Source organism: Grammomys surdaster, unplaced genomic scaffold (assembly GCF_004785775.1).
Source record: "Grammomys surdaster isolate TR1022 unplaced genomic scaffold, NIH_TR_1.0 363, whole genome shotgun sequence".
Taxonomy (NCBI): Eukaryota; Metazoa; Chordata; class Mammalia; order Rodentia; family Muridae; genus Grammomys; species Grammomys surdaster.
Genome location: NW_021604782.1, coordinates 8,039,999 through 8,062,330, shown reverse-complemented (window position 1 = coordinate 8,062,330; position 22,332 = coordinate 8,039,999). Strand labels below are relative to the sequence as shown.

General features: G+C 41.3%; 1 protein-coding gene across 1 annotated transcript in view; it reads left to right on the top strand.

Annotated features, from left to right (window-relative positions):
• Svep1 (sushi, von Willebrand factor type A, EGF and pentraxin domain containing 1) overlaps positions 1-22,332 on the top strand; it is a 167,986-nt gene that overhangs the window by 12,730 nt on the left and 132,924 nt on the right. The window contains exons 2-3 of the mRNA XM_028779896.1: positions 12,236-12,491; positions 15,826-16,002. Coding sequence (XP_028635729.1) covers positions 12,236-12,491; positions 15,826-16,002 — 433 coding nt within the window. The remainder of the gene's footprint in view (positions 1-12,235; positions 12,492-15,825; positions 16,003-22,332) is intronic.

Below are 22,332 nucleotides of genomic sequence, written 5' to 3'. Positions count from 1 at the left end.
ATGGGACTTAATTCTAAGCATGAAACTTATCTACAGTTCATAAACACATAACCTATAGGTCATTTTGTAGAATAGTGTTATAATTTTTCTTGTGGGCAGAAATTTTATTGCTGGAATATTCCACTCATGACATCAGAATGGAGCTAAAACATCCCTATTTTTGTAGCATCTGGGATGTCAGATTCTCAGATTAAGGTTCTGGACTTGTGATACAGCATCTAATATGTGAGTAAAATTCAACTCTAAATCGTTTGGGGCTTAGCTTGTGCTTTTTTTTTTTTTGATATAAGCAGAGTACTTTGCTCCGTGTTTAATTAATGTGATTGTTTGTACAAAGAAGAATGAAAAGAAAAGAAAAATACAGCAAACTTCCAAATATCATTTACTTGGAATGCTAATAAATGTCACAAATTAAATGTGTTTTTAAAAATAAATTTACGGGGAGGGAAGGGATGGGGCGGGGAAAAAAATATAAAAATAAATTTACGCAACTATAACAAATACAATACATCATAAGTTCATGACCTTAAAAATCTCCCTTCAACCCTCACCCCATGAGTCTTCCATTTCTTAATGGATTTCACGTGAAATCTAGCTAGCTGAAGTGTTGTAGATCAATGCTGTGGAAACCCACATATTTTCAATTGACAATTAGATTTCCTGCATCTTTTCCATACCCTAAATGCATGCTGATGGTTTTTTTCCTGGTTGTTAAAATATATAATAAAAATACATCATTTTTTTTCCTAATGACTTTGGATCATAAATAATATTTCGATACTTTCTAAAAAATATTTTTATTCTTGAGTTTGCCCAACTTCCCCATCATGTTGCCCAGTCTCTGGCATTCGTTTGGAAAGAGAGTTGACTGGATAAATTTTTGTATCGTTTTCTCTACTGGAAACGTCTAAATACACCATTAAGTTATTTCTTCTCTTTGTGGACTTCTATGTTCAGCACATGTCAGTCAACAACACCTTTCACTGAGAATCAACCGCCCACCTCCTGTCTTGACCACCCACAGAGGTTGCCTTTCTGTGGCTTTGTCAGTCTCTCAAAGGTTGATATGGCTCCTTACGGTTTTCTTCCTGGCAATTTGGACTGAGGTACAAAGAGCCCAGGGAGAATAAATGTGTGTTTTCTTTAGTTTGGTTTTACCAGTAATTATGTAACAGGGTAGGTACACAGGACATAGGAATTCCACCAATGTAAGGAAAGTGACCATGGATGCGAGGGGTGGTAGAGATCACATGCTGTGTTGTCCTAGAAATAGAAAATGGGTGGAAGATTGAAGGGAGGGAGTAGCCACCTCAGTTCCTAGAGACCTCTTGTTCTTCTCCCAGTCTTTGTTGGGGTTCAACTTTTCTCCCTGGCCTTGGGTTGGGAAAGCTGTATAGGCTCCCAGCAAACCTCCAGCTTTGTTTAAGGCAACTAAGGAAGTATTCAACCTTTATGGACCACCAAGTATGATTAAGGCATCCTTTGAAACTGTTTCATCTTAGAAGTGAGGGTGATCAGATTGCACTATACTCATGTATGACACTGCCAAGACGTGGGTGTAATAATAAAAAAAGAAAACGCTGCGTTTAACATTGAAAAGCAGGCAGCATGGTGTCTGCTATTTTCTAATAGACTGTGACCTAAGAAGATTTTTAAGTGAAAATACCTTTAATTCACTGATAACCACAAATTTTTAATTAATTCCCACTTCTGTCTAGCTTCCTTATGAAAACAGCATAGCTGTTAGTACTTTTAGATGAAGAAAATACAACTGTCATACTTTTGAGTCTTATTTTATATGTGTGAATTAATCCACACGTAAATGTAATCCATAGGAAAATACTCACTACTTTTTATTCCTGAGGTTGAATAATGAACATTTTCCTTCTACAAGATGACCCTCTCCTAAATAACATGTTTCAAGTATATATTATGTAGACATAACCATGACTGAACTTAGCAAAAAGTATCTTTTGTGTGTCTGTGGTGCCAGAGGTGGAACCCGGGACCTGGCACATGCTCAACCAGTGTTGTACTGTTGAGCTATAGGTCAGCCCTGAGCTGCATCCCAGCCCTGAGCTGCATCCCAGCCCTGAGCTGCATCCCAGCCCTGAGCTACATCCTAGCCCTTAGCTACACCCAAGCCCTGAGCTGCATCCCAGCCCTGAGCTGCATCCCAGCCCTGAGCTGCATCCGAGCCCTGACATGCATCCCAGCCCTGAGCTGCATCCCAGCCCTGACCTGCATCCCAGCCCTGACCTGCATCCCAGCCCTGACCTGCATCCCCAGCCCTGAGCTGCATCCCCAGCCCAAAAATGTAATGTCTACATCTATTCATTGTCATTTGTTACTATGACATTTTTTAATTAAAATACTTATGTATACATTTTTCTCAACTTTTCTCACTATTTCGTTATTTTGATTTCCTTTCTTCTGAAATATAATTTTTATTGATAGATTTACCACCTCGTCCTATGAGATAGCATTCTCATTATTGGAAAATAATGGGGGCATTTTGTCTCATTCTTGAACACAGTGAGGGTGCTTCAAGTATTATATCTGCCATTAGTTTTATGATAATTCTGTTTGTCACATTAAGTAAGCATTCTTCTCCTCTTTGCTTAATTCACTTGCAAAATTATGAATGGATTGCCAGTTGCCAGGATATTTGTAGCACTTGAGATTGTCTTTGTCTTTTGATTTTTTGGTGTAAAGCACACAAATGAATTCTTTATATATGGTTTTGAGCACTAAATGTTATTTGGCAATATTATGTAGACATTTAATATATCAATTATAATTACTTTTTTATGTTTTATTGAGTATGTATGTCAGGTGTGTGTGGGTGCCATCTGGAAGTCAGAAGACAACTTGTGGGAATAAGTTCTATCCTCCCACCATGTGAAGCCTGCTGGACGCAAGTTGTCCGGCTTGTTACTGAGCCATCTTGACAGCTGGATTGTAATTGTTTTATAAAGTTTTCCACAGCATTAATAATGGAGTTTAATTTGATACCTATCTACAGTTAACTTAGCATTTAGCTTACATATGGTAGCATGGTTGGCATTCTGGTGAGTCCATCTTTACTGTTCAGATTTTCCAGACCTCTGTGTAGAAGGAATGGATGCTGGAGGTTGTCATCAGTTGGAAACTGTTTGGTTCTTGCAGATCCACTCTGTTGTTTTATAGTCTGGACTATGTCTGCTACTCATCAACTCCTGTGCCCACCATTTTCTAATGTGTTGTCCTGTCCCCGTGGGTCCATTTCAAACTGGTGTGTGTCCTTGTTTAATAACTAAGGCATGTGTGTGGGTGGATAAACTCTGGACCCATAAATCTGAAATTAAGTTCGCCTTCGACCCTCTGGTTCCTCTGTGATTTGGCTAGACGTCACAAACAGCCTAAAGACTTCCTGAGCCAACATTTTTTTCCCTTTCTAGAATTTCATTCTATGAAGGTTGAGTAAATACTTCAAATAAATGAGACATGCTAAATATGATTCACTTGAAATCTCAGAATTAATGGGAAAGCTCTGTTCATGAAAACTATTCTGCTTGTGCTTCTGACATTTTTGTCAGTTGGTTAGTGCTCCCTCTCTCTCAGCAGATAGCACAGTTAGGAAAATCTCAGCCCAGCGCCTGTGTATTATAGAGGCTCAAGATGGATCTGTTGTATTTGTCAGTCTCAGTTCAGAGGGTCACAAGACTCACTCTGACAGGTTTTGGTTTTGGATTTATTATTTTGTCCTGTACATCGGAATATAGCAAGCAAAAACTATACCATATATTTATTTGTTCATTTGCAGCTTTTCATGATAGTCTGGAGACAGGGTTTCATTCGACCCAGTCTGGTTTTGAACTCTTGGTAGTTCTGCCTCTACTCTGGATTACAGGCATGTGTCACCATGCCTGGCTACTGCTTACCAACAGAGTAAGAATATAAGACTAACTTGTCACATGAAACCTTGCAGTTATAGCCAGACATGCTAGCATTAGCTTTACTTCAATGGAGTTAGAATCTTGAAAGAGGAACAAGGGTCACCAAGATGAGTTTATTTTATGGCAGAAGAATTGGAAAAAGTTTCTATGAGATGAACTTGGACCTAAACTCAGGAAGACCAGTAAAATATGAGGGGCATGTTGGAAAAATGAAAACAAATTATGAGGAATTTTCAGGCCCTACAAACAATAAGAAAGTATTGTTCATTCCCAAAGCCCCAGCTTGGGTGGAATAGCTAAACAAGAGTGAGGAGTGGCATGGTGAACTGGAGAGGAGACAGGGAAGTGGCTGGAAGGATTAATTAGGACTAGATAGTAAAAGAACCTGGAAAAAAAAGTTATGTTTCACTTGATAGACAGATTGGCAATATTTAAAGTTCAGAAAAATGATTGCATTGGAATTTCAGAAAATAACCTTAATGGCAGGCCAGAAAATAGATTTAAAAGAATTTTCTCCTCAAGAAACGAGCTTAAATGAGCACCTGGGACAAGGCTGGGCTAGAACTAAGAGACAGGCAGGTAACACGGGGTGAAATGCCTCGGTTTGGGTGGCCATTGATAGTGATAGACATTCTAGGACAAAGGCATTCTAGACAATTCCAGGATGTTAATCTTGGAAGGTAGGCATATGGAACTATGTTAGAGGTATTGAAAACAGGTGGTGAAACCCTTACTTGTGCATGAACTGAAGACAGAGGGTTGAGAAGACTGTGTAGTACATTCAGGCCAAGACGCCCACTAGGCCTCTAGAACATCACATGGAGGCGTCGAAGAGCCTAGTTTGATGCAGGTTTGGGAGCCATTGGCTTGTAGGTGAGGCTTAATGTTATCTTCCAGGAAAAGCACAGAGGAGAGGAAAGGGAGAAAATATAAAAATGCTACAACTCTACATGGGAGAGGTAAATAAAAATCCCCCAAATACACTAGTGGGGGATAGCTGATACTTTGATGTGTGTGTCATCAGTCCTACTTAAACATATGTTTATACACATATATTCACAGACACGCCCTACATATAGTGCTCATTTACGGTAACGGCCTTATGTGACTGCTTTGTATTTATTTAGCTTGTATTCTGTTGTTGGAATTTTATAGTTTCTGATTTTTTTAATTATTTCAAATTATTCTAAGATACAAAGCCTTTCAATTATTTGTGTGTGTGTGTGTGTCTGTGTGTGTATGTGTGTCCATGGCTATTTTATTATAATATTCATAATGTAGAATTTAAAGTCAAAGGTCAAATTATGTGAAAAATTTAAGACTTTGATCACTTTCTCAAATGACACTCTGAATGTTGCAGGTTCAGGTCGGCTTTCCCAGGAGCCTCTGTTTTTCCACATGTTTAATAACAGTATTTAAACAACCATAACCACATGAGAAATCAAGAATTTTCTATTATTATTTAACTTTCTACATTTTGGCATAATAAAACTAAATATCTTTATATATTCTACCAATAGCCTGCTTGTCCCCTCTTCCTCCTTCCCTTCCTTCTTTCAGCAGTTTTTCTTTCTTCTGTTGCCTTTGTTTGGTTTGGTGAAAACACACACCTAGTTTCCTGTGATTTCGATTTCTTTCTTCTTTTTTAGTTAGATACCTGCAAATTTTCTTTATCTTTTAAGGACACTAATTTTTTTGATAAACATGAGATATATATCTCATAAAATATAAAGTTGGGGAGGAGGAGAGGGCAGAGGAGGCATAAAGCAAAGCAGCACATTTCAATGATGTGTCTTAGTATGTTGACTAGACTTTTCAAAGAATCTTAAATAATGGTGAAAACTTGAATCACTGATTCATTCCTTATTACATGGGATCTGCTGAGTTTCTACTGTCAGCCATTGTTTCCACTTTTATCTCAAGGTAAGTAACTTAGGGCTGGTGAGAAGGCTCTGTGAGTAAAGGTGCTTGCCGCCACACCGGACGACATGAGTCCAAGCTCCTAGTTCCACATGTAGACTAAAAAACAGATTCATAGAGGAGAAAAAAATGGATGACAACAGACTAAAATTAAGACAAAACTGGCTGAAAACTGAAAGAAATAAACAGAGAACTGAGTAAAATAAAGAAATACTGTAGCTAGAAAGTTAAAATACAATGTTAATCTCAATTCTTTTATGATTTGAAAAACTTATTCTTTAAAACATTTCACATATATATGCAATATATGAGTATATATATTTGTATGTATCTTTTTGTTTTTATTTGTTTAATGGTACCATTTTCTTCCCTTCTACCTCAATTTAAGAGTTTTGTGTGTGTGTGTGTGTGTGTGTGTGTGTGTGTGTGTGTGTGTGTGTATACAAAACTTTTAAATAGATATATATGTATATATCATATAATATATATTAAATAAAGGTAGAAGGGAAGAAAACAGTACTATTAAACAAACAACAGCAGCAAAGATATGCAAGAAGAGGCTCCCACTGGATCCAGTAGGCATTAGAATGAGATCAAACTGGTGGGGTGAGGAGGCTGGAATGAGTGATACCCAGGGAATGGTGAATCAACAGAGAAACTTCTTTTCCTATCAACTACAGGATATACATAAAGAAAAACTTCCCCGAGCCAAAGAATATCAGAGAGCATAAAATGAAAATAGTAACTAAATAACAGCTGGAACTTGGAGAAAGTTGGGATGTGAACGTGAGGAATGTCTACCCTGTAGCTTCCAGTGCTGTTTGTGCACAATGTTTCCCAACAAGAAATTCCCAACAAACCGCCTCATGTCATTCTAAACAGATGAATGGGCTTTTCCTCAGACATAGTACTGAATAATATGTACGTATATGGGTGTTTTGGCCCATTCCAATTATTGTTTATGCTCCTTTTATTGTATATATACTACAGTTTCTCACTGTAGAAATCAAGTTGAAACTCTGACTTAATTTACTAATTTTTTACTCCATGACAAAGCAGTCCTCGGACACAGTCCCAGGGTGGATTTGTCCACTGTATGAAATTCATTAAAGGGTGACTAATGACCTTTGCTAGTTGACATGCTCAGGGTAGGCTGGTTGTTCTGGGTAGTTGTGGTTTGGTCCCCCCAGTGGCTCGTATTATGTTCTCCTGTGGCTTAGAGTTCAGGGTTCAGGAGAGAGTGTTGGCCCCTTCTGCTTCAACTGTCACCTCCGTTGTCTCCAGTGTTTTTGCAACAATTCTTTGAAGGAAAAAAATGCTTTGGGTCAGGGTGGGAGTTGGGGGTGCAGTCTTGTGTAACAGTGATGGATCTCCCTTGTTAAGTCTAAGTTGCACAACCCTGCATTTTTGTCATTCTGATGACTATTGCTGGACTCAAAGCTGATTTTCCTTCCAGCTATTTATACAACCAAATCAGAGGCTTGATACAATGCAGATGGAGATAACCTTTTGCCATACAGAGTCCATCTCCAGTTTTTCTTTGGCAGCAAATCCTTTGTCTCATTCAGTATTCTGGAGGGAAAAAAAATCTGTAGCAGATGATGTAAACTCTTACAGAAAGTCAGAAGAAAAACGCCAGACTTCTACCACATTCCATGACTATCACCACAGACCCATATGACTCTGAAGTCCTGATATGAAACAATGTTTTAGTGAATTGTGACTTTGCTCAAACACGATGAGGCACAAAGATGGGGAGAGCTGTAGATTATTTTCAGTCGTGCATCCTCCCTTGTCCATCTTTAAGCACATTCCAAACCTGGATCTTGTGTAACTCTTTGCCTGGACTGCTAGTCCTGTCATTATTCTTGATATCTTCAGCTTAATGTACTGACTTGCCAACAGAGCTCATGGCTCCTGGAAATACTCATCAGTGTCTCTACACAAAGAGAACAAACAGAATCCAGCTTAAAAGGTTTTTTTTTTATTTATTTACTTTTCTTTGTGTGTACAAGTGTTTGACCTGCATGTGTGCCTGGTAGCCATGGAGGTAAGAAGCGGGCATCAGATTCCCTGGTATTATGGATGGTTTTGAGCCACCATGGTGTGTGCTGAGAACTAAACCTGGATCCTATGCAATAGTAACAGGTGCACTGAGCCATGTCTCTGCCTCCCACACAGCTTAAACCACGCTGTGTGTCCTGATCAGTAACTGGAGAAAGGATATGCTGAAGTCCACGCCAAGCTGGAGGAAAGGCACTGGACTGAACTCCAGGAAATGACTTCTTTATTCTAGAAGGCACAAAAAGAAAATTAAATGTTATTTTATATTAAAGAATATTTTTTATTCTTTGAAAGATTCATCCATTTATACTATACACTTATCGACCACATCTTCCCTCTATACCTCTTTCCAACTCCTCCTAGAATGTTTTTGTATAAATAGTACATGCTTACACACACATTCCTACTGCTTACTCAAGACCAACTCACTCCAGTATCCTAGAGTTTACCCACTCCATTCACTGAAACTTTACACCATGTGCTATCAAGAGTACCACAGTGAAAAAGAAAATTTCTCTTTCTCTCTTTCCTTTTTCATTATCATTATCATGTTCTCAATGTCTTACTTACAGCTAGCTGCCATGACCCTGTCAAAATGACCATGAGCATAGTGCAATGTCTGTGAAGATGTGATTTCTGAACGGAGCTAGAAAGACTCACTCACTCATAGTGAAGAGGAAGGATGGTGCAGACACAACCCACTGCATCCTGGAGGGCTGGAACGAAGGTTGACCTTCTGAACATGGATAAATAGGATTTTACAAATTATCTCATCCTATTCTAAACAAAGAATTCAGCTCTTCCCAGTTCAGAAATAGTACTGAGCAATATATGTGTTCATATGGTGTTTCAGATTATTCCAATTTCTGATTATGCTTTTAAAACTCCCCCCGCCTTTAGTGTAGCTATATTACAAATGTAAACACACACACACACACACACACACACACACACAAACACAGTCTAAACTTGAAACACTTTAAGTGTACTCAATTTCTCATCTTGTCACACACACCTCCCCATTTTGGCCTACAGAAGGGCCTTTCCAGCTACCCTCAGCTTGGCTTTGCTAGTCCTGAAGCCTTCTGGATTTCTGTCATGGGATGCCCCAGCCTGCATTGTACATTTCCTGACCTTGAACTGAAATTGAACATTTTCATCACAAATTTCTGGCTCCTTCTAGTGGGTAATTGTATTTAGAGATTGCACTCAGTTCATTTCTACTTGAGCTGGTCCTTAGCTATGTGTGTGTGTGTGTGTGTGTGTGTGTGTGTGTGTGTGTCTGGGTGGGTATGTCTGTGTGTCTTTGGGATGGATTTCTAAAAGTGAACTTACTGGGTCAAACAGAAATAATCTACAGAAGAATTTCATGAGGTGACCCTCAAGCTCAGTTGGCAAAGGAAACATTTAGGTCTAACCACAAATACTTTTAAAAAGACAAAAAAGACTACTAAAATTTCCTTACAAATATATATGTATATATATCATGAAGCAATAGCACCCCAAACCATGTGGTATTATTAACCAAGAGCAAAGAGACAGGAGAGTACTACGGATGAAAGAGGACAAATTAGCAAATGAAATGTGGGAAACGTTTATTCAGTTGAATAAAAATGAAAGTGAAGGTGTTCTATACTGTGCACCAAAGTAAAGACAAAATCCAATGTTGAATTTGGAATTTTAAAAATAAAAATATTGGTGTAATGCATAGGAGAATATTGAAGTGGGTTTGGGGTGGACAAGAGGCAGAATTGTCGGCGGCTGTCTGCTGAGCAAAGGAAGAGCTGCTCTATACTGGCAGGTATAGACTGAGTGTGTTCTCTAGACTCATAATATTGAGGAATTTAAATAGCCCAACTTCAGTGACCCACACTGGGAGAAGACCACTCTTCTGATTAGAACCCTCCTGTCCTTTGAAATGCAGGGCCTGCCACTCTGAATACCTTTGAGCTACACTGCAAAGTCACCTTTTTCTCTCATCCTACACTTCATCTTTTGTCTCTTAGACAGACAGACAGATAGACAGACAGACAGACAGACACACACACACACACACACACACACACGTCCAAATGATATTCTCTACTTAGCGCCTAAGGTATCCTGAGGTCCTGTTGGAATGAGATACTGTGTGCTAAAACAGAACATCATCTTACAGCCTGGTGATGCATTTTAAAACTCTATCTTACTAATACTCAGTGGAGTGAGTATTCTGTGGGCATTTCTTCAGTATTGTATTGAGGATGGAGCTCAGGTGTAGGTCATGCTAAGCATGTGTTTTATCCCCAGCCCAGAACTTTTCCTTTGAGATGCCTTTCCTCCATATGAGGACACATGGCTGGTCACCTATGGACAGCCAGCAAAACCCAACACTAGAAGCTTCTAATACTTCCGTTTCGAACCCTGATTCATGCTTAGAATTCTTCCTCTTCTCTCCTTCTGCAAAGCTGCCTGAGGAACGCTCACCCCTTGGCTCTCTGCACTTCCATTTTCTGAGTTACACAATGGCCTCATTCACGGTCATGCCACCATCCTGAACATCCAAATGTAGAAGAACCTATGACCCTCAGTACTCAGGAGATGTCTGTCTGTCATCTCCTCTGTGACTCAATTGGGTGTGTAGAGACTTCAGAGTCTCACACAAGCTTATAACATCTCCTGTTCTCTTGTCTTTTCCCTCCCCTTATCCCCAGAGGCTCTTGCCTGGGGGTTAGAAAAATCTCACACTTGTCATACATTCATTCCAGACCCCTTGTCCTTCATCAAGTGGGCAGCTTTTTAAATTGTGAGAACCAAAACCTTGAAGACTGCTGACTGAAGCCATGGTGTGTATTTGAGGAATGTCTCTGTTATTATGCATGCTATTCTGTCACTCACACACAGACACTGAAACATACACACAGACACATGTACGCACACACATAGACACACAGACACACATATACACACAGACACACACAAATTCATACAGATACACACACACACACACACACCCTCTGTGCCTGATTTTCTAGGCTCCCATTGGATCTAGCTTGCTTTATTGTGCTTGATTCTTGAGGACTGAGGTGACACTCTTAAACACCTCTTCTCAAACTGCTGGCCCTCTAGATGGTTTCTGGAGTCCTTTTCAGTTTGATTTTCTTTAAGTTCAGGTTTGGCAGCTTTAGTGGTAGCTCACAATAGCAAAGTTTAGGTAAGAATAATTTGATTGTAAGCAGCATCTGTAAGAAGATCATGACAGATTTTCTTTAAAACAGATACTGATCTTAGAAACTGAAATAAATAGGCCTGTGAATCTAGTCCCTAAAGTAAATGGAACTGAACATATCTTTCAAGTCATATTTTATTTTAATTTTGACAAAATGTAGGGTATAATTGTTGCTATACTGGTCTGCCTTCTGAAAACATGTTGTTATTTTTACTACTTGTTTAATCTCTCATTGTTTCATAACCATGCTGCCTTCAAAGAACTTGCTAGAAAATGTGTCCAGCCACTTCGTTCCCTTCTCAAGCAATTCTAATGAAAAGTCACAATAAAAATTAGATGGCAATGCCAGATCACACCTAGAGTTCCTGTGCCTTTGGGTCTGATATTGTAAAGCATCCCTGGCAATGAGGTGTTAAAAGCTTTGTCTGCTTCTGTCCACTGAATGAAGGAATTACACACATAGTAAAACAGACCCCTGTCCTAAAACAATAAAGCTCAAATGTCAGACTTAGTGAATCCATGTTTTCTCATGCAGATAGGATGCTGCCAAAACCTGCTGATTTTATGTGAATCCTGGGTGGTCCAAAAAGATGAAGCATTGGATCAATTCTACATTTTTGAAGGAGTTGTGGAAAAACAAATATAAGGAAGGAGGTCAGCCATCATAAGTCCTGGAAAAGACATATTCTGAAAAAAATTTTATTTTAGGGGCTCTGATGGTGGTTTAGATAGAAAGACAGAGAGGTGCAATGTGGATGCCTAAAACTCAGGATTGGCTCCCGTTTCCAGGTCTGCAAAATGGATAGATTAGCTTCACAGTAAGTGGCAATTAGTGTCTCAAAGTCAATCTGTAAACCTTTGCTCTTCATCGACAAGCTCAGTGGAGACAAGGATGACAGTGACTTGGTTGCAAGAATGATGATGATGACACATTCTAAATGGTTTTGAGGCTCATTGTGCATCTATGAAGCCATTGCAGATCCCGGTCTGTGCCTGTTTCTGCTTTCCTCTCACTGACTGGTGTTTCTCAGGTACTACCTTAGCCAGGAAAGGAAGCAGAGAGGATGACGTCATTCACCCTCGGATCTTCCCTGTGTCTTTACAGCAAATCCTTCGTCACTCTAGGGAAAACTCCACCAAAGTCATATTTCTCATCACCGATGGCTATTCCAACGGTGGAGACCCCAGACCTATTGCGGCATCGCTGCGGGACTTCGGAGTGGAGATCTTCACGTTCGGGATTTGGCAGGGGAATATCCGGGAACTGAATGACATGGCTTCCACCCCAAAGGAAGAACACTGCTACCTGCTCCACAGTTTTGAAGAATTTGAGGCTTTAGCTCGCAGAGCATTGCATGAAGGTAATAGGAGCTTAATAGAGTTACAGGTACCTTGAAATCTCTCTCTCTCTCTCTCTCTCTCTCTCTCTCTCTCTCTCTCTCTCTCGCTCGCTCGCTCTGTCTCTCTCTCGCTCTGTCTGTCTGTCTCTCTCTGTCTCTCTCTGTTTCTGTCTCTCTCGTTGCATGAAGCTCATTGAAGAGTGACTTCAAAGCCTTACACTGCTCGTGGAGGAGCAGGAGGCTTGTGAGTGCTTTGGGTGTCACGAGATACTGCCCGGAGCTGGCATGCTGATCTGGCAGCAACCTTGTTTTGCTTCCTTTCTTAACAGCTGCGATGCATTCCCTAGAACATCCATATGTTCCCACCTAGATCCATGAGATGAATTGAGGTGTGTTTGGAGGCCACACACAGAGCGGGAAACCCTGACTGAGATCACATTCACAGCTATCTGGGCAGATGAAGTAAACATTCTGAGACAGGAGCATTGAATCTCCCCAGAATGTTTCCAGAAATACACAGGAAGATAGGATGCTGAATACTTAAGGCGCGCACTTCTTGCCCTGGCAACTCGGAGATAAAGGGCTTTTGTCCTAAGAGCCCTAACAGGGGAGAAAAAATGGCAAATGAATTCATCGGTGGTCTTGACGAACCGCGTGTATAAGGATGTTTAACTGTACGGTTCTCAGTTAGATGACCTTGCCTGCTGTGATATGAACCCAGAGAAAAGAATCCAGGCAGATTGTGAGGCGTCGACAGGAGATTTAGCTATGTGTCAAATTGAGCCTTGATCCTGGCAGGTACTCAAGTAAAAAAATTCAACATAAGGCAGGAATCATAACTCTATATTCAAAAAGTCAGGTTATCCCTGGTGGAATTCCAAGAGAAGAGTTTCGAGTGGGCTATGAGTCTATTGCTATGGCTCTAGTGAAAAGGATTAGCCTGTCTTGCTAACCTTATTGGAATTAAGACACTTAGAAAAATGGGGCAGATCAGGGAGTGGGTTTGGGAAGGAAAACCAGGCTTAGATTTGAATCCTAGGCTCACAACTGGTTTAATTCTAAAAGATAGAAATTTAAAAATTAAAAGTTCTTAATTTTCATAAAAGTTCAGAATTCTTGGATTTGGATCCTAGTTTCATCGTCTATTAAGTGAATGATCTGGAAGCAAATTATCTGTCTTTTAATGCTTCTTAGGGTTCTGGCCAACGGAATAGAGAACAAGAGTAGTACTTACTTCACAGGCTTGTTATGGGAGTCAAGTAGGTTAAGGCATAAAAATCAATTATGGGACCTGAAAAATAACTGGGTAAAAAGTGCTTGCTGCTAAAGCCTACAACCTGAACTGGATCCCCAGGACTCCTATGATGAAAAGTGAGATCCAGTGTATGCCCACGTACACCGACTAAATAAATACAACAAAAAGTAAAACACTGATGGCATTTATAAAGGCCCAATGACTATTTCTGTTGCACTTAATTACTTATTGAATATAAATGGTAATGAGTTATTTGTTATTAATTGCTTCAGGCAATCAAGTATGGATTTCAATCTTTTTTCCTCATTCTAAGTAGGAGTCACATAATAATGTGTTCCACAGATTTCTGAGGAGGAAGAGACCTTCACATCTCACCGAGGCTTCATTCTTCTAGCACAGGGCTGGAAGTAACCAGCAGCTCCTGTGTTTCCTCTTCTTTCTTAAAGGGAGCGGATGCCATCTGGGGGAGCAGGGAGACTACAGTTGGGGGTAGTGGTGTCACTAGTGGGGAGTATGAAGCTATGGGTATTGTAGCCTATAGATGCACTGTATCAAATGAATCACTAGTCCAATTGTTCCTCTGTCTTACAACTGCCTCTGCCCTAAATTGAGTTGGCACAGAAATAAGAGCAGGCAGAGCTTTCAAGGGAAAGGTTGTTTTGCTAGCTCGTACTGGGACTTAATGGAAGGTGCCACCTTTATTACAGTAAACTCACATCTAGAACATGTCAGACTTGGGTGGGACTCTCCAGGGTTGGTAAGAAAAAGCCCCACTTTTACTAAAAAGATAAAACCACATGAGGGGTGAGCCCGATGACCTCTCCCCCGCACTCTTCTACTGAATGGACCTACTCTCTGCCTCCAAACATTTATATTTCTGAACACTCAGTAGCCTCAGGCTGCAGAACAGATTGCCACTAACTTACCCCTCCACTTACTCCTCTCCTGGGCCCAAGTGCTACTGTACCAGCGTTGGTAGCCAGGCATTGCTTGCTCACTAGAGTCCTCTGCTGCCAACAAACCTCTGGTCCAGTTTCTCAGAACTAACTCCCAGGGACCCCTGTGCAAACTTTTCACCCATAGTACTGTCGCTGGGCTGGAGGTGCTAGGTTTTGCTGACCTCCTTTCCTTGAGGCTCAGTCTCCCCGGATTTCAGTCCTTAGTTGCTGAGCAGACATTTCCCATTTGAGACCACCTCTCATCTCCTCTCCAGATCTTCCTCTGCAGACTGTTTGCTCCACCAACAGTCACCCGCTTGCATTCTTACTAGGGGCCCATCCCTGTATCTGGCTGTAGCAGCCTGACCCAAGCACTGGAATTCAGTCTAAGATTTTCTAACTTCTTCAGCTGGAGATAGAGACTAATCGCTTGCTCTGTTCCAGGCCATCCACCCAGGCTCTGCCTTAACCCAGCCTTAAGCCAGTGTCTGAATGGCTGAACTCAAGGATTCCTGGCATGCTTTCTCCCAGCTCCTGCTTCAAACACTCAGAATGGTCTCTTTCTACATAACCTGTGTCTCTGTACTTAAAACTAAGAAGCAGACTGGATTATGGTTTATGTTCTTAAATGTATGTGTTGATATTCTTGTATCAAACAACTACAGGCATGATGCTATTTTATTCTAAAGTCAGTAGCCCACAGTCAGCACTCTTCTCTTACACAGTGGTCAGGACTGTGGTTTTATTTCTAACTTGAACAGGATTTGGAAAGTCTGGCTACTGCTGCCTGACCTCACAGGGAGGTCAGGGAATGCTGCTGTTGGAAGCCAGAGGAGTGATCTGAAGCACCAAGTGTGTTAATTACCTGCTGCATCTGGAGATTCCAGTTTACACTGCTTCATTTTTGCCTGACCCCGAGTGGCCTGAAGCTCTTAGGATGAAGTCCCAGACTGAAATAACGGAATTGGCCAAAACTAACCCCCAGAGTATGTTCCTGCAAACAACACACATTCGTATGTGGGTGGAGGTAGGGAACAGTGGGAAACAGACAGATTAGAAGAGCTGTTTTCCTCTGTCTTTCTCTTGATTTTTAATGACTAAAAAAATGTAACAATCAACTGTTCATTTTGTAAAATTGCCTTATATATTTGGTTCTTGGTAGACCTACCTTCCGGGAGTTTTATCCAAGAGGACATGGCCCACTGCTCTTATCTCTGTGAGGCTGGAAAAGACTGCTGTGACAGAATGGCCAGCTGCAAATGTGGGACACACACAGGTCAATTTGAATGCATCTGTGAGAAGGGCTATTACGGGAAAGGTCTGCAGCACGAGTGCACAGGTGAGTGCACAGCATGCTGTATCCATGGTCTGTTGCTGCGCAACAAATGAGCCTGGAGCTTTGTGGCTTCAAAAGTGTTTATGACTGTCCATGAGTCTACCAAGCAACTCCTTTGGTCTCAACAATCCTGACATCATTGGGGGATCTTAAGTGGATTCTTAGATGTTTCGGACTTAGCTAAATGTAGACTTGTCTAAAATGTCGTCTTATGAGAGAAGGGAGTCTGTCTGATATGGGGCTTCTCATAATCCGTCAGGCCGGCCTGCACTTGTTGAGGGAGTGGTGGTAGAGGCACACTGACAGGATTTAAAAAAACAAAAAAAAAAAAAATGGAGAGCTTGCAAGGCCTCAGAACTTGGAGAAGATGTGAAGTGTTTTGATCTCTAGTTACCTTGACTTCTAGGTGCCTAAAGCTAAAATATGATTCAGTCTCCATGACATTAAAGCCAGTGGATTCTGGTCCCTGGTCTACAAATACTTGTCGGGTGATCACAAAACCAGCCACATAATCCAGATGACCACTTAGCTTGTCACAAAGCTCTGCAAAAGGAAATGGAAAGGTTCTAAACATGGCACCACTGAAAAATAGAACCCACTCCCATTTCTCCATGACTTCTAAGAAGACCTTAACAGTCAACCATGGAATGTTCTCGGGGTCCTGTGCTCTGTATCATACTGTGTTAGGTAGAATTAATATTTATAAGTAGTCTGTCATTTTTCTGTATAGGATTGTATCCTTGCTTATACTGATTTTTTAACCTAAAACAGTAGCTTCCAGGTTTCTGTGACACACTCTTTGGAAAGCTGTATCCACAGAACCTGTTTCCCACTGAGACCATATAGGCACAGGGGTCTGATTTCCTCTGTACTACAAGGTCGCTCCCCTTCATTATTTCATGGAGCATGATTTTGCTCAGGCATTTGGTTGGGAGGCCTGAGCTGCATGGCAGACACATGGGTCTCCCCTGAAGCTGCTAGTTTTCTTTGGTCATTCCTTTCTCCCTGCTCTATGTCGTTGTGTAACTGTCTCTTCTTTCTACTGTTCCTCCTCTTACCTTCTTTGATATCTCCTGCCTCTCCTGGCTCCGATGCCAGATGGCAGACACATCCTTGCCAGGTCTGACCATCCATGTTCACCTAGCAGAACTGCTACTCTCTTGGCCCTGTTCCCACTGCACCCAGCAGGCTTCTTCACTTAAGCAGAAAGGGAAGAAAGATCAACCCATTGGCCTCCTGGCTGGCACAGAGCCTCCTCTTGATTTTCCCTTCTCTCAAATCTTCCCACACTCTCATCAACAGCCCAGCTTGGCACTCTTCACAACACCCCCTCCCTCACCCTTCCCATCCTAACCTACCAAACACAGGCAGAAAATCTCATTTTCATTGCTTAATGCTGTGTGGTCAGCGTGTCTGCCTTCCGTGTGGTCCTGGACTGAACTGTTCCCTGCCACCAAACTGCTGTCACCACTGTGGCTGCCTGGTAGCATCAGTCACTATGGGCCACAGTCCCTATTGCTTCAAGGCACTAGAATCTTGCATCCCACAGGATAATCTGCAAGTAGAAAGAGGTGGCAGTTCACAGCCCTCTGTCCCCACTGGGAACTAAAGCCTGAAAGAACAGCAGTCTACAACATGTAGTTGTCATTAGCGCATCAACAAAAGGGATTGGAGGCCTTCTGCTGTTCTTTCCCTCCAAGACCATTCACAGAAGTATTAGTTTTTAATCCATCCTCCTGAATTAGTAAGCCTCCATTTGGTGCTTTCTGACAATCAAGACCAAAATTAGATATAGTTAAGTATGCATTTTTTCCATCTTCAGCTACTAATTTTAAGTGATAAAGGCAAGTGGGATTCAAACTCTGCAGTACACACTGACTTTGCATAGTTGGATAAGAACACTCATGGGTGGCTGCTCTGGCCCAAGAGAAAACGAGCTGAGAGAACATTAACAGCGTCCTTCCAACAGCACAAAGGACTCTAGGACAGACTTATCTTTTCAAAAGTCAGAGAGAAGTATTAGGTCTGTAGTAACAAGTACCGAAAACTTGAGAGGAAGGAGGACCTTTAGAATCTGTTATGAAGCAGCCTATTCAACAGGAACCCAGAAGCATGCTCATTTCGTTGGGCCTACATCCTAACCACAGGGATCAATTTGTAATTACAAACTGCAGTCAATGCCGCCAGATTCAAATGCCTATGGTATGAAACTCAGGCACTGAGGAAAGCTAAACATGCTCCTCTAAGGTTTGAAGGCTGCCTAGACTACCACTCTGCTCAGTGGAGAGGATGCCAACATCCACCCTAGCCAACAGAATGTGTGCTGAGTATGTGCCCTCACAGAACTATCACCTTCCAAAAGCCAGTCATTCCTTTTTAGAGCCAGAAGCAACCTTGGAGATGATCTGTTTTAAGCCTCTAATTCTTACAAGAGGAAATTGAGGCCTTGGAGAGATGAGCATTGCTCAGGGCAACATGACTAGCCATCAACAGGGCACAAAGCAAGCCAGGGCACTGTTCTTCAAGTACTGTACCACTTCTAAGCTATCATGATGTGCATTTTTCCAGTTTTTGAAAATAACTACTTATATGTATTGCTTCTCCAAGACCAGAGATATGGGACTAAGCTCAAAATACTTAAAAACATTGGAATACAGACTTAAATCTCTGCTAATTGCTATCAGGAACTAAGAGAACTCCGTTTCTCCAAATTCCAGTGATTAAACAAAAGTTAGAACTCCTCAGAAACATGTAAAGTCAGTTCCCCTCTACCAAAGGATGTGACATTGAACAAGTCTCTTTTGGCTCTTAGTTTCTGTTGTAAAATGGAGTTAATTATGGGCACACACATGTTGATGTTTAGGTATACAGATTTATATTGATATAATATATAGATATGTGTGTGGACACACATGTAGATATGCATGCAGGCAAATGGATCTGTGAATCGACTGTGGCTTTAGTTGAGAAAGTAGAAAACATATTGCTTCCATTTCTATCTCTATTACTAGTCTTGCGGTCTTTATCCCTAACCCTCCATAGACGTTTGGATTGTAGTGATGATGATGATGATGACAATGTTGATATTGATGTGGCAACTTAATAACCCGTAGCAACATTGACTAATAGGCACTAGATGTGAGATACCTTTTTAAACATTAGAATATATCAACGTAACTCCAAAGTATTGGTCCATTTCAGAGAAGAACTGAAAACTTGAGAGGTCAAATAATTTTGCTACAGAGACATAGCTAATAGAAACGAGATGTGCGAACCCAAGTGTCTGGCTCCAGCATCTCTTGTCTAGTCTTAATAATAGACATTTATCAAATATATTCAAATTGAAAACATAGAGTCAAGGTGACATAAAGTCACATGCTTTCATCAAAGCCAGACTAGGCTACATAGCAAGATTGATGCCATATATTAAATTTTAATATTAAAATTTAAGTTAATTTATTCCCAATGAGATTATCATTAATTGATCATTTTCAACTTACAAAATAGCAGCTTCCTGTGGTTCAACCATGTTTGAGAAAGAAGAGGATGAGTTATATAAGATCCAAGCCTGGTCACTACACATCCCTGCCTGGCAGTATTAAATATGGTCCCAGATTTGCATGGTCTGATGCTTTCTTTACCTTTGATCTTAAAGTCAGAGCTCTTACACTCTCCTCTGAATTCCATGCTATCTCACTCCCAGCCCTAGCCTCAGGCTTCTGGCTTCTTTTCCGAGCACAAGAACACAAATAACTATTGTCATTGTGCCTACGTCATCACACTGATGCGCAGTGACTCCCTGTGCTGTGTGTCCAACTGCTTCCCTTCAGGCCCCACAATAAACAGACAATGACATCGAGTGCTCAGACCCCATAATAAATATTCAAGAGACAGCGACATGGAGTGCTCACATAGTGCTCATACACAATGACATAGAGTCCTCACATAATGCAGTTGTTACTTCACACAATTCTGTGACAAAACAGATAGGTGTAGCATGACAGAAAACCAACCGAACAGAAGGATGAGTTATCTCACCTTCCTGTTTCAGTAGATTCATTCCCTCAGGAAATGGAAGGCACGACAGCAGAAACTTAAGGTCACAGAATGTCAAAGTCAGGAAGCAGAGAGTGATGGATGCTGATGTTCAGCTCATTTTCACCTGTTTGTTCAGCCCAAGAAATGGTGCACTCTGCACTTAGGGCAGGTCTCTCACCCACAATTTACCTTGCCCAGAAACTTCATCATAGACATCCCCAGAGGTTTGCTTCCATGGAACTTATAAAATCCATCCAATCAAACCTCAAGACCAATCGTCACATCTAACATGTACAAAGCCTCACTAGGTTCAATCCCTGGCTTCATAAAAGTCTCAAAAAAGAGAAACTAGTAAAAACTTACTTTGATATCAGAGTATTCCTGACGAAACTCACAACTGAGACCTCAGACATCTGTATTTTTTTTTTCTGTGCCTGCCTCACCACCACCAAATCCCCTGGCCAAAAACATGCGAGCATGCAGCACAACACATTTGTTTTTTACAATGTGGTTGGTATATTTGAAACAAAAACATTTATATTTGGTTGGCCCTTGTCAACAATAAATTAGATGCAACATACAACAGATTTGCTAGAAGAGCCATGTTAAGATGGATAGATCATCAAATCAGTTTCCAACAGCCAGGGAACTCTTGTAAATCCAAGTGGTTGCAGCTGTTCTGGATTCCCCAGGAGAGGATGAGAAGCGTGAGTACAGGGCCAATAGGCATATTGAGGACACTGCTTCTTTCCAGAGACTGACTATTTCAGTGAATGTGGAATGAACCAACTGAAATTGTACATCCATTTGGGCCAAGGACAAGGCCCCTGTGTAACTTGAACAAAGTTCTAGCTATATTATATTTCCTCAAAGGGGGATGCATGTAACTCCCAACTCTACCCTGCACACACACACACACACACACACACACACACACACACACACACACACCCTTTCCTTCTGTATAAATATTATGCCATTCCTTTGGAAAGAGTGGACAAAGAATTCTAGAAATTCTTGTGTGAAAACAAAAACATTTGGAAATCTTGTCCTCTGAACAGAGCTTAGCTGTTCCCCCCTCCTACCCCCCAAAAAGGATCCCCAGCGGTACTTAGTGATGGATTTATAAGGTGCAAGGAATGTGTGCTACGAATTCCTCTCTGCTTTTTATGAGGGAACACAGCTAGTGTGTAGACGCAGCTTCCTGTCAGCTCAAGGAGAACATTTGTACCTGCTGCCTGGAGCAGGCTGGTTTGCTCTGGTTTCCACTCAGTGGGATGGGTGATCAGCCCTGAGGGTCTTTTCAGTCACAGTGATGAAGCGATATAGCACACATAATCAGACCATGAATATGTATTGGTATGTACTAGTTCACTTTCTGTTGCTGTGATGAAATACCATGACCAAAACCATCTTACAGAAGAAATCATTTACTTTGGCTTAGGATTCCAGAGAGACTGAGTCCACAGTGTGGGCTTGGGGCTGGGAGTGGGGGTGGGGGGATGATAGTGGAGAAGTGAGAGATCCCATCTTTATTCATATACAGGAAATAGGGGTGGGAGTCTGGCAGGAAGTGGGACAAGGTGAGGTCATAGAATCTCAAAGCCTACCCCTCAATGGCAAACTTCTAATAGACTAGTAGACTGTACCTTCAGAAGAATCCGTAGCCGCTGCAAACAGCACCACTGACTGGCATCCAAGTGTAACACATGAGTCTATGAAGATGCTCTCATTCAAACCACCACAGATGGGATGGATCACAAAAACTCTAATGACTATATACTTTACTCTGTAGAAATATGCATAGCAACTTACCCAGCAGCCTAAAACTTTCAAGAAAAGAATCACAACCAATAATTCTGTTTCCATTGTGAAACAAAACTTCTCCTCCCCAGCCCCATTGCAAGTGGTTCTTTCCATTTACAACACAAGGAGACAAAGGAAAGCATTTAAAATCTGCTAAGCCATGCTGTCAAGCAGTTTGGGTCACCTGCCAAAATATTGAAAAATCTGTGTATCCCTGATTGATTTTCGAGTAGTTGGCTAAAATTTCTCAACAGGACTAAAGGAGCAGAATTCAAAATGGGAAGCAGAAATAGGAAGAGGGACAAAGAGATCCAGCAAATCCTACAAGGCGCTCCTGCTGATGTGAGGTCAAAGTTTAAACAAGGATGTGCACATTCAAGCAGCCACCAGCCAAGGCATGGTCCTGCCCACTCTTGACCCACCATTACCTCCACCATTACCCCCACCATTACCCCCACCATTACCCCCACCATTACCCCCACCATTACC